Source organism: Rosa chinensis, chromosome 2, assembly GCF_002994745.2.
Source record: "Rosa chinensis cultivar Old Blush chromosome 2, RchiOBHm-V2, whole genome shotgun sequence".
Taxonomy (NCBI): domain Eukaryota; kingdom Viridiplantae; phylum Streptophyta; class Magnoliopsida; order Rosales; family Rosaceae; genus Rosa; species Rosa chinensis.
In genome coordinates this window covers 14,100,382-14,113,781 of record NC_037089.1, presented here as the reverse complement: position 1 = coordinate 14,113,781, position 13,400 = coordinate 14,100,382, and the positions used below count along the sequence as shown (strand labels likewise).

Here is a 13,400-nt window from a genome sequence, read left to right as displayed (position 1 = left end):
AGCAAACCTTCTCTGATTCATTATGGGGAGAAAGAAGAAGTTCATCGACAAGAAAAAGGCTACTTTCCAATTAATCTCCCTAGATTCCTCCGATCCCAACTACGACGACTCACCCGGCGGCGACCGAGGCTTCATCCAAGTCTCCGGCAACCCAACGATGATCCCGATTTGATCTTGGCCGACGCGCCTGAGGACGAAGAAGGTGACAACCATTACGACCACGCTTTCGAAAACTCTGTCACTACCAGAAAAATGGTCTTTTACGGCCCTTAAAAAGCGTCGTAAAAGACATTTTACGACACACAAAAATGCGCCGTAAATGAACATGCCGTAAAAGACAAAACTCTTTTACGGCGTGTTTCCAAAACGCTGTAAAAGACCCTACCAGCACGCCGTGAAAGACATAAAAGAGCGCCGTAAAACGGTTTTAGAGATTCTTAATTTCAATTTTCAAATACAAAGCGCGCCGTAAATGACCAAATATGTGCGCCGTAATTGATATCAAAAGCATGCCATGATTGATCTCAAAAGCACGCGGTAAAAGACAACAATGAGCGCCATAAAAGGGGTTTAGAGATTTTTTATTTCATTTTGAAATAGAAAAGCACGCCGTAATTGATGTTAGAAGCACGCCATAAATGCGGTTGTAGGATATATTTACAGCACAATATTTGCACCGATTTTTTTTTTTCCTGTAAATTGTGATACCATTCAAAATCTATACAATTTATTGAGATGAAAAAGAGATAACAAACTGCAATATCACATTACAAAAAATAAATTAATATGCCAACAACAATACTATATAAAAACAACTTAATTAAACCAACAATTTATCATCACTGTCCTAAAATGTAAAACATTCTAGATTAACAGGGAGCATCCTAGATTAGAATCGTCTTTGTTGATTGCAAAAGATAAATGGTCAGTTATCCATGCTGTGGCCTTTTAAATATCTTCATATTATGTTTGATGCCAACTTTTACCTGCATAACCAAAACAAACACAAACAGAGCAATGAAATCTAGTCTGTCATGTGTCTTTCATTCAAGGAAAACACATGTAGCTAAACTTCTAATTCAGCAATTAATGTATCATAAGCAAATAGAAGCACTTCTTTACAATTAATGTTCTGATTCAGATTATAGTGATGGAATCAATATATGTCTATCAATCTGCAATGAATGTCAATAAACCAGAATTAATGTGTCACAATTTGCACTTCTTTACAGTAAAAACAATACTACTAAGAAACCAAATTGTGACCAAATGCATGAAGGTGCATCATGATTCTTGATTTTGTTTAGAAACTGGGAACCCAAAAGAAGTACAAAGATTATGCTTAGTTAATTACCTGAACGTCGAAATCAACAAAATCAATTGGGAATTGTGCAGCAATATTGAAAGAGAGGATTGAGTTCTCTTTGATTCCTCTCATTCTGATATCAGAGGACTGCAACATGTTCATTCCATTTCCTCTGTGTCCTATCAATACCAACTGTGGAACTCATTACTCACCCATATAGGCTTTGTTTCATTGGCTAATTCCCAATCCCAATACTTCTCAGTTATAGTCTTCTTTTTCTTCTCACCCTGATAAACAAGTACATAAAGCTCAATGCAATGTTTTCTAAGAACATTGCCTACACTTCAGATTGCATGTCAATTACCTCTGGCTTTGGTTCTTCTCCTTCCTTTGGTTATTCCTCCTCTTCAACCTGCCAAAAGTTTGAACTTAGTACTGGCGAAAATGCTAATTGACTCATTTTTTAGTGAATGAGTACATATGATTTTTATAAAGAGATACACAAACTTGAGGATTATTATGTAAGGTCAACACAATGAAGACCTTATCAAGAGAGTAACATTTTGAAGAAATATTAATTTTCTGATTACCAACTTTTAACTAGAAAAGAAGTAACAATCTAACCATTAGAAAAAAAATAAAGTGGAACTATGAAATCTGCTATATTTATAGAGGGGAAAACGTTTGTTACAAGAAGAAAACAAACCTCAACAGTCCTTGATTTTTCTTGCCATGTGTAGATGGGGAAAGAAACAAATTGTGAGTAATTCTTTACCAAACTCTGGATCCGGGCAGGCTCTGAGAACTCATACTTGTCATCCGGCTGCAAGAAGAAAAATATAAGATGGCCATCCAGACATAGTGTTGAAAAAAAGAATTGAACAAATAGCTGGACACACATTCATTGGCCAACAAACAACACATGCACATGCAAAATGACCAAATGTCATGAAATGAGAAATGAAGGAGGTAAGGTACCCTTAAATATAGTTTGATCTGTGTCCCATAGCTAATGATATTTTTTGGATCAGTTTCTACCCTAATCATATAAGAGCTACTCTCAGCAGCTAATTCCCAGACGTATTGCTTGTCTGATTTTGGGCTTTTTGTAGAAACAACTACCTGATTTACACAATACGTAAAATAATTAGCAACTACTCAAGACAGTCATCCAAACTAGAAGCTCAACTATGAGCAGATAGTTTTTACAAGGCATAAGACTAAAAAAAGTGTGAAACCAAAACTGCACCTTCTCAGCAACAAGAAAATCAGAATAGAACCCAACACCAAATTGACCAATCAAACCGTTGTCTGCACCAAGATCCTTATTTTCCTAACAAGATATAAGCACAAAGATCAGATTCAAAAGCATCGATAAACAAAAACAAGATTCAGTAGACTGCAAAACAATGCATTATGAGAGAGACCTTCAGAGCCGTAAAGAATTTTGAAGTACCACTCTGAGCAATGGTACCAAGGAAGTCAATGAGTTCCACCTTAGTCATCCCAATACCAGTATCCCTAAAATTCAGACACCAACATGTCAATCATCTCCACTAATCCATCAAGGAACAAAACAGACTTAACAATCAACTTAAAAAAATTTAGCAGCAACATACGTTATAGTGATAGTCCCATTCTCTGGGTCGGGTTTGATGCGTATCTGCAGCTCAACAGCATCTCCAAGCAGCGAGGGCTCAGTCACACTCAAAAAATCTCAACTTGTCCAAAGCATCACTTGCATTACTAGAGCATTATAACAAAACAAGTTAGCATATCAACAAAAACCATAATGCACATATTATTCCATTCAAATTCTATCTATGCCACAAATTAATCGATGCGTATGCATATTCAGCTTACCTAACACGCTCCCTAAGGAATACCTTCTTGTGGCTATATAGACTATGCACTATCAAATCCATTAGCCGATTGACCTGTAATTAGTTTCAAAGTCCTCAGCTTTCAATTCAAAACTGATAAAGTAAATCTCAAAAGCAAAAAAAAAAAAAAAAATGAAAATGAAAACTGTAAACAGTCCCAACTATGAGTAAATTCCCCATAATTTAAATCCAATGCATCCATTTTGATTGCCCATATAACAATAACACCACAAATCATCTAAAAGTCAGAACCCAATTGAGTCAGAACCCAAAAAGAACCAAACTTCAGTAGAAACAGAGAGAAACCCACCTCGGCTTGGTACTGGAATTCCTCACTGGGCGTATCGGCGACCGCAGCATCGCAGCGAACAGTGACCTGCCTATTTTGGGTCTCAAGCCTCCATTTCAATCCACCGCAAGCGAAGCCCTTTCTGAGCCCATTTTGGGGCACAAAGGCACTTCTGAGGTTCAAGGCATTGTTGGGGTTTCTGAGAGTCAAAGAAGGAAGTGAAGCAAGAGATGCTGTGGAGAAGGCGAGGGAGACGGTAGAGAGAGAAAGAGCGTGAGGTTTGTGTAGGGAAACGCCACCGGAAATTCGAAGGTGGAAGATCTGATGATTACATGGGTAGGTGATTTTGGGTGTTTGCGATGATGGATAGAGAGGGAGGACGAGAGAGAGAGAGAGCGCCTCCATTTTGGGTGAGTTTTTTGAGCCGAGGGCGAATTCGTGGTTTTCATAGCAAACTTCCAGTATAGAGGGAAATTAGAATTTGAGCCAAAAATAAAAGCGGGCTCTTCAACACTTTTGGTTTTTAGTCATTCACGACGCACATTAAAAAAGGCCATAAAAGATTAAATTGGGAAGTCTTTTACGGCGTTCATACCAAAGAGAGAAGTCTTTTACAACTCACATTGAATGTACGCCGTAAATATAATGTGACATTTACGGCACACATGATATGCACGCCGTAAAAGATAAAAAAGAGAAGTCTTTCACAGCGCACATAAAAACACGCCGTAAAAGACAATCTTTTACAGCTTGCAAAGCATGCACGCCGTAATTTGCGTGTCGTAAAAGACAAGTTTTCTAGTAGTGTGTGGCTGTGGCTCAGCCCCTGCTGGAGAAACAACTTTGATAATTTAGGTGAGGAATCTGCATTTGCATTAAGAAATAATGCATCTGAAATAGATATAATAAGTAGAACAAATTTTGTAAATATGTTGGATTGTTTTGAGTAGAGAGAGCTAGATTATGTTTCTAAGAATTAGCAATCATCATTTTATAAGACTGTAAGTAGTAAAGTATAACCAGATCAAATTGTAAATTTCCTAGTATTTGAATTCATGCTATTAATTCATGCTATTTGAATATATTAAGCCAACACTTAAATACTTGTCCATTATAAACATGCTGTTTCTCCCATCTGTTTTTGATATATTTGAACGTCCACTGTGTAGGTCCATGTAAAAAGAAGAATGACCAAGGAGGAGAAGCTGGCATTAGTGAAAGTAGGGAGGGAGGAAAGAGGGAAGTACATGGCTAGAGCTAGGGCTGTCAATGGGTCGTGTCGGGTTGGGTTCGTGTCGGGTCAAGGTATTTGTCGAGTCGCCAGATACAAACCCAAACCCAACCCATTTAATAATCGTGTCAAAAATTTAAACCCAAACCCAACCTATTTATTAAACGGGTTACCCGTTTCCAACCCGCTTAACCCATTTAATAAATAGGTTGTGTTGTGTTTGACAAAATGACCCATTTAAAGGTTAACAATGCAACCCATTTAACTAAAAAAATGCATAAATTGATTAAATTCACTAAAAACTTTACAAGACGAAGAATATAAATAATTATATATATTTCATAAATAATTAAATCCAATAATTATAAAGCAAAATATTTCAAATTGTCTAATCCTATGATCAAATACTCTCAACATCTAAAATTTCAGGATGAAGTATAGCATAATCGGGTTATACGGGTTCACTTCGTGTTGGCGGGTTGACCCGTGGCCGACCCATTTATTAAATGGGTCATAGCGGGTTGACCCATGGCTGACCCGCTTTTTAATCGTGCGGGTTCAACCCGCTTTATTTCGTGCGGGTTTCGAGTCGTATTATTAGGTCGTGTCGGAATTGACAGCCCTAGCTAGAGCTGCTATAAAAAAGAAGAATGTATATTTTACTGCAATTCTTTGAAGTTATCATGTTTTAGAGTTCTACAAGCATCGTCATGGCTTTGAACTTTGCCATTTGTGAGTTAGGCTATAACCGTCTTACTGGATCCTACTATGCACCCGTTAATAAGTGAATAACCACTAGAGCTCCTATATGGATGTGAGCCTATTTTCTTTCAACATGTTGATCAATTTTGCAAGAGGGAGGCTCGAGCAATAAGCAGAAGGAACACAAGTATGCCACTTGTTGCAAAGAGGGCAAAGGTAGCTAAATCTCGAGTGGCAAAACGCAACAAGCAGCAGCTTTCTGGCAAAAATTTCCGAGGGAAGAAAGCATGGAAATGATCCTGAATAATCCAGTTTTCTTTTTGTCCTACTTCTATTTCAGTTCAAGTAAATTTTACTTTTACTGTTTTTGGTTAGAAGTAAATTTTACATTTAAGATGAAGACTTCGTTGCAACTTGATCGTGAGACTGAGGCATTTCAGTAGCTCATTCTTTCTCCAGCCTTCTCTTTTGTGTGCTTGTGGTTAAAGCTTATGGTTAGAGTAAGGACCTTACTAATCAACAGTGGAATATGATTCCAAATTCATGGTAGAAGCTAGGCTGGCAGAAAGAAAGTGTAAGGATGGCGGAGTTATAAAGAAAATTCTTACTGAAGGGGAGAAATGGGAGAATCTGAAAGACCTCAATGAAGTATTTGGTACATTACCTATCATAATGTTGTTTCTGTTGTTAATACACTTGTTCATGAATGAATTGGAATTGATTGTATGTCATTGACCATGTCACTGTTGTACACATGTCACTGATCAAGTCAGTAGCTAAGTCACATTGCATGTCACTGATATATTTTACAATTTTTAAGTCACTGTTATATCCAAGTCACTGATCAGGTAACTGTTAACCTCATGTCTCTGTTATGAACAAGTCACTGTCATTTCCATGTCACTGACCAGGTAACTATTAACCTCATGTCTCTGTTATGAACATGTCACTGACCAGGTCACTGGTCATATCTAATGTTGATCACAAGTCGATAGCCAAGTCATTAACCAAGTCACTGGCCTATCACTGACTAGGTAACTGTTAACCTCATGTCTCTGTTATGAACATGTCACTGGCCAGGTCATTGGTCATATCTAATGTTAATCACAAGTCGATAGCCAAGTCATTAACCAAGTCACTGTCAATTACATGTCATTTGCCATGTTATTGGCTAAGTCACTGTTATTTTCATGTCACTGACCAAGTAACTGTTAACCTCATGTCTCTGTTATGAACATGTCACTAACCAGGTCACTGGTCATATCTAATGTTGATCACAAGTCGATAGGCAAATCATTAACCAAGTAACTGGCATGTCACTGACTAAGTCACTGACCATGTAACTGTTGACCTCATGTCTCTGTTATGAACATGTCACTGGCCAGGTCACTGGTCATATCTAATGTTGATCACAAGTCGATAGCCAAGTCATTAACCAAGTCACTGTCAATTACATGTCATTTGCCGTGTTACTGGCCAAGTTACTGTTATTTCCATGTCATTGACTAAGTCACTAACCAGGTAACTGTTAACCTCATGTCTTTGTTATGAACATGTCACTGACTAGGTCACTGGTCATATCTAATGTCGATAGCCAAGTCATTAACTAAGTCATTGGCATGTCACTAACTAAGTCACTGACTAGGTAACTGTTAACCTCATGTCTCTGTTAACCTCAAAGGGGGAAAAAGAAAGAAAAAAAAAGAAGCTAGGCATGGCAGGGAAAGGAAAAAACAGACTTCGTACAAAAGTTGAGCATCAATTGGAATAAGGGAACTCATAACTTAAAGGAGCCTTATAATGCACTAACAAATTCCTCTGGAAGTGTGAATATCAAGATACAAAAATAACAGAAAAAACAAGTTGCACTAGCTTGTATCTTAGCTTGTCAAATGGGCTCAAAAACGAACATAAAGACATATTGGGCCACACATTATATATTTTATTTATAACTCACTCCTTCACTAGTTACAGCCTCACCAATGCAGTAAGCTCCATTTCCATCCTCAAGGATTCAGTGGGATGCCTCCTTACAAGAACCATCCCAATACCCATATTAAAAGTTCGTCTCATTTCAGCATCTTCTACTCTTCCAGCCTAGTATTAGCGTTAGATAAATAAAATGAGAAACACATAAGTTACTTAAATGCCAGAGAAAAGCTCAGAAGTTAAAAAATGAGATTACATGAAATTCTCATTATCTCTTGGATCCATTTGAAAACAGCTTGGACTTCCCATGAATGATTATAGATGACAGCTCCTAGGCCTTTTGGAAATACTCTAGGTATATCCTCCACCTAGGTACAACTGAACAACCAAAAAAAAGTTAAAAATAATCTCTGATGCTCGATTTAGTGCTAGTCATAATCTAACAGAACAATGTTCAAAGTCGAGTAGACATTTTTCAGAAAATACAGCTGCATGCAGTTGCAACTAAGTCTCAACTAACAGCAATTCCACACTTCCACTACATCCAGGCCTCAAGGTTTTAGTTATGATATAGAGATATAATAACTTACCAGAGTACAATTCGATCAGGCTTTCAACTCCAAGGTGATTCTAAATGCTTCAAGCTTCAATATATATTAGCTCTATATGTATCTTGGTACGATCTTCTTCTACATTAGATACAAAATCAAAGGACTTAGTAACTGAATCAATAGAAATTAGAAATTAGAAAGTAATAATTTCTACACAACTTGCATATGAGGAAGCAGAATATTGTTAAAAATATATAAAGATATAAGTTAAAATCAGTAGAAAAGACACAGGCACAACTTAGGTAGACCAAAGAAACAATCCCAATTTGAACATTCTTCTATGATGGCTCATAGTCACACCTTAACCTCACAACCATGCATAGCTTCCTAACAAAGTCGAGACACTCGAAGAGATGCCTCAGCTGCTTGGCTAAGCACCATCCTCAATACATCGGATTAACCAAAACGTTACAAGGAAATGTCTTGGCCAATAACTTGCACCGAAGCCTATATTCTCCAAGCTTCAGCTCAGCATCCAAATGTTCCTTCTCATAAGGACGTCTTGGCTTCTCTAAACATGAACAATTGTCTCATCACTACCCAAAGCCAAGGAAATCAACAATTTCAACCACAAACACAAACAAAGACCAACCAAAAATTTTACAGACTAGCATCCACTCATAAGTCATAACTATTTTAATTTCACATGGACGAGGGCGCTAGAATGATAAAAGAAACACAACAAGAGCCTAATATTCTCCCATAGAAATAGGCAAAAATACAATGCTCTATGTCACCCAACAAGCAGAAAGTGAAAACTGAATCATCGTGTAAACGACCTATCAATATTCAATTATTTTCACGTGAACAAGCTATCAAGCTAACCCACCCTACAGGTGCACATATCTTATATTTGCAGCCAGATGCATTCATTAAATCAGAGCCTCTAAAAGGAAACAGAAAATGAAAATTTTGCCTAGTGACATATATCAAACACTTCTTTATGCAAGAATATACTTCACATAATAACCTATCATTTAATGACATAGAAAGAAGAAAACAGAATTGCCTTAAATTCCCTTAGTATTGAAGCATATACAAGTTTTCACAAACTACACAACACTAACCTAGTTTCGGTTACAAATCTCTATCTACTAGTCCAACTTCGATCATTTCAGGAATAACTGACAATACTATTATAACAAAAGTGAAAGGGGTGCCATACCAATAAGTTACCAAAAACCTGAATTGCAGCCAAACGAATTGCAAAGATAATCATGTCCAAGAAGCTGAAAAGTATTCAAATATTCCCATATAAATCAAGGCTCAGAGAAACAAGAAAAATATAACAATATAAACTTATGCCATCCAATGTAAGCCAAACATAATTGTTGTATATTCAAGACAATGGGGATTAAGTCCAGGAGCCATACCTCTGCATTGGACCTCTGTGCAGCTAGTGCAACATTAGCTCAATCTCCCATCAAGATCATTCCCCAGTGAATTTTGCAATGCCCTAACCACATTGGAGCTAGATCCATTCAATTTCTTCATCTCCACCATACAATCCAAGCTCCTGGTCATACAAGTGTCTGGCCTCAACCTTGGCGGCCACCGGTACTGCTCCATCAGTCTGGAATTCTCGCTCTGATCCGGTCTCGCCGGCGTCGAAGCCTTCCTTCGCTCCGGCGTGCCTTTCCTAGCAGTCGGAAACGGCGGTCGCTTCGCTTTACTCACCTAGAGCGCGTACGACTCGCCCTGAAACGAAACTGATAAACTCCTCGTCGAAGTGACCAACAGCTTCTGAGACGCCGACATTTCACCGCCGCCAGCAGCTCCATTGCCGGCCCTCAAATCCAAAGAATTAGGTCGAGGAGTGACCGTTCTCCTCCTCTCCACCTTCTTTACAGCCAATCTCTGCAACTTGGGAACCTCTTCAAGCAATCGAGCCTTGATGTTCTGAGAAGGCTGGCTTGAGAATTCGACTGGAATTGGAAATTTTTTGCTCCTTCCCTTTGTCTCTCTCTGAAATAGCCAAGAACAAGAGAGAGAAAATTTGAGCTTTAGCATTTTTGACTTAAGGGCAGAATGGGAATAAAAAAACTAAAAACTGACATTTTTTAACATCACCTCATTATTAATAAGGACTAGGTTAATATTACTACCAATTCATAATGGACTTTTTTATCAAGTGGGAAAATATGCGACTTTTTTATCATTTCACACTCTAATGTGACTTTTTCCATCATTTTCCTTTTAAATAGTCGCAAAATCTAAATTTTCTAGTCTCAAGTATCTCTTCAAAATTTCGCCCTCAGATCTCGTTTTACATCAGATTGGAATTGCCCTGATTTCACATCCACACCATGCTTTAATACGAGCACAGATAACTGCACCAACCTTGAATATTATTAATAATGCTAACGTACAGCTAATAATCTGAAAAACAAAATTGGTTCACAGAAACCTTTGGAAAGTAAAGGAACGTTTTAACTTTTAACTCAACATTATTGATGGAATAGTCAGATCGTGCCCCTGACTGCTCCTAAATGTTGGTGAACACTTAATATATGAAAAGAAAAAAGAATGACTAATTCGTGATCCATGCCTACAATCAAAATGACTAATACGTTATCCATGGGCTTAACAGATATCATTGTATTTGGATGGACAAAAATTCCGAATGTATAGAACTGGAAACCCTATTTCGATCACCAACCTTATACAAAAGTATAAAGTAGAATGATTCATTTGGCAAAAGCAAAACAAATACAAACAAGAGTTTTACACTTGTTTTAATTAATAGCTTGCATAATTTGGCGTGTTGTCTTCTTCTTGTAATTCTCTTCTCAAATCCCTGCATATCACTACTTTTCCAATAGCATGTCTCACTTGGCATTCACAGACTCGTTGACTTCTTGTTCTGAGATTAATATTTAATACCCCTATCAAATCCTCTTTACTTGATTGTTACGCCTCTAATTCTTCCGCCTTATTAAACAATATATTATAACTTAATTTACCTAATACATATCATATACTATTGTGCTTCACAATATGATCATTTAAATAAAGAAGAACGCAATGATTTAATTAGATGGTGAGTGCCACCAAATATATTCTTGTAGATCATCATGCATGACACGAATTTAAACCTAGCTGATTACCATTGCAGGGATTTCGTTATCAGAACGTGCATTGACTAAGAGCTAAGTTACGTGCAGTTAATTTATATCCTGCCAGATAATATTATTTAGGCAAGTTCTAGAATAACGGGAATGGACAAGCAGTTCGCGTATTTATAAGTGCTATATAACTGAGCTCAACTACAAGTCTAAGACACACTTGTTGAGCTATTCTGGTAACGATGAGTAGTTCAAACTCAAAGCTACATGCAGCGATACTCAGCAGTCCAGGATTGGGCCACATCATTCCGGTCCTCGAGCTCGGAAAACGTCTCGTCGCCGCCGACCAAAACATCGCCGTAACAATTTTCGCCATGTCTCCCACGTCACAAGCCGAATCCCAAACCATCAAACCAGCCTCTACCCCGAAACTCAACGTCGTAGAGCTCCCTCCGGTCGACATCTCTGGCCTCGTCGACCCAAAAGCAGCCGTAGTCACGTGCCTTTCCGTCATGATGAGAGAGGTACGACCTGCGTTCCGGTCGGCTCTCCGCGACATGGCTTCTCCTCCTACCATGCTCATCGTGGACCTCTTCGGCACCGAATCGTTGCCTATCGGCGACGAGCTAGGGATTCCCAAGTACGTTTATGTTGCTTCCAATGCATGGTTTCTCGCTCTCATGATGTACTCTCCAACCCTAGACAAGGAAGTGGAAGGAGAATACGTGGACCGGACCGAACCGCTCAAAGTTCCTGGTTGTAGGGCACTTCGGCCTGAAGACGTGGTTGACCCGATGCTGGACCGGACCAATCAGCAATATTCTGAATACATACGATTTTGTGCTGAGATTCCACTCGGTGATGGGATTTTGCTGAATATTTGGGAGGAGTTGCAGCCTACAACACTAGCTGCGTTTAGAGATGAAAAACTATTGGGTGGAGTGACTAAAATGGTGCCTGTTTATCCAATTGGACCGTTAACTAGACCGGTCCAATCGGGTTGTCCGAGGGTTAATGAGGACTTGTTTGATTGGCTTGACAAACAACCCAGTCAGTCGGTGATATTTGTGTCTTTAGGGAGTGGAGGAACACTGTCTTATGACCAAATGACAGAGATGGCTTGGGGTTTGGAGTTGAGCCAACAACGATTCATCTGGGTTGTACGGCCACCCACAACAAAATCAGATGCTGCATTTTTCACTTCAGGAAATGGTACATTTCATAATTTCATTATTAGCATTTTTTCTTGTAGTAGTTTTTACATACATCGATCTATCTCCTTTGAGGCATCTTCAATCATACTAATGCCTTTGCTTCAGGTGATTGTGACCTATCAACTTTTATGCCTGAAGGGTTTATGACCCGGACTCGCGGTGTGGGTTTGGTTGTGCCTCTTTGGGCCCCCCAAGCTGACATCTTGAGCCATCCGTCGGTCGGAGGGTTTTTCTCGCATTGTGGGTGGAATTCAACGCTAGAGAGTGTGACAAATGGGGTCCCAATGATTGCTTGGCCACTCTACGCGGAACAGAGGATGAATGCCACGTTGTTGACTGAGGAGCTTGGGGTGGCCGTCCGGACAGAGGTGCCACCGTGGAAGAAAGTGGTTGGTAGGGAGGAGATAGAGAGGATGGTGAGGAAGATCATGGTGGAGAAAGATGGGTTTGAAATAAGAGGTAGGGTGAAAGAGCTAAAACAAAGTGGAGAAAAGGCTTTGAGGGAAGGTGGTTCGTCGTACAATGCCCTGTTTCAGGTGGTAAATAAAGCAATGCAAGATCTGAAGAAATGATGGCTCAATGATAATGCAAATGAAAATATAAAACCGATGTGTGTGATGAAATAAAGCTCGTGCCACTATACAGCCTCATGACTTGTATGTATTTGCATATATATATGTTGCTTGTACTAGTTCGTGGTGCTGAATTACTCGTTCAAAGTAATGCTTGATTTCATGTATTTTCCCTAAAAAAGTGGCCTAGTGTGTAGTAAATAACAACAACAAAGAATTGTACTAAAAAAATAAATAACAACAGAGAAACAAATTACATATGTGATATACTATTTAAGACCGCGCTTTATTGCGAGTGTGTTATCTACCTAAATTTTATGAATGATATGGCTGAGCTTAATAAAATAGTAATTACAAACACTCGATCAAAGAATAAAAATATTGCCATCTATAACTTCTAACTCTTAAATATTTTTTTTTGGCTCTAGCCTTATCTGCTTTGGACCCTTTGTTTGAACTTTTATACAGGGCCATGATCTTTTTAGAGCAAGTTCACCTGTAGTTAAGAAATGTCAAGGTCGAAAAGTCAAGGCTTCGACTAGTCAAGAAACTGTTCATTGCCACTGGACATGGGTTTCCACCCGTTTTGTTTATTGAC

At 38.6% G+C, this 13,400-nt stretch overlaps 1 protein-coding gene, 1 long non-coding RNA gene and 1 pseudogene across 2 annotated transcripts; 1 reads left to right on the top strand and 2 right to left on the bottom strand.

Annotated features, from left to right (window-relative positions):
* Positions 1-701: 701 nt before the first annotated feature.
* On the bottom strand, positions 702-3,939 carry LOC112190632 (annotated as a pseudogene).
* Positions 3,940-7,124: 3,185 nt separating this feature from the next.
* On the bottom strand, positions 7,125-9,219 carry LOC112190114. Its single transcript, XR_005805665.1, has 4 exons — positions 8,252-9,219; positions 7,931-8,029; positions 7,597-7,718; positions 7,125-7,508 (listed from the first exon to the last, which is right to left on the bottom strand). It is a non-coding gene; the product is annotated as an uncharacterized LOC112190114 (long non-coding RNA).
* Positions 9,220-11,183: 1,964 nt separating this feature from the next.
* Positions 11,184-13,079, top strand: LOC112183355 (anthocyanidin 3-O-glucosyltransferase 5). The gene is made up of 2 exons (XM_024321710.2): positions 11,184-12,228; positions 12,336-13,079. Exons 1-2 carry the CDS (start codon positions 11,259-11,261, stop codon positions 12,800-12,802), a joined length of 1,437 nt encoding a protein of 478 aa, XP_024177478.1. The 5' UTR covers positions 11,184-11,258; the 3' UTR covers positions 12,803-13,079.
* Positions 13,080-13,400: the final 321 nt, after the last annotated feature.

Bases quoted from the DNA above. Each gene is read 5' to 3' on its own strand.
- LOC112183355 (XM_024321710.2), top strand. From the start codon at position 11,259: ATGAGTAGTTCAAACTCAAAGCTACATGCAGCGATACTCAGCAGTCCA. The intron at 12,229-12,335 runs GTACATTTCATA...CCTTTGCTTCAG, and splicing joins ATTTTTCACTTCAGGAAATG to GTGATTGTGACCTATCAACT.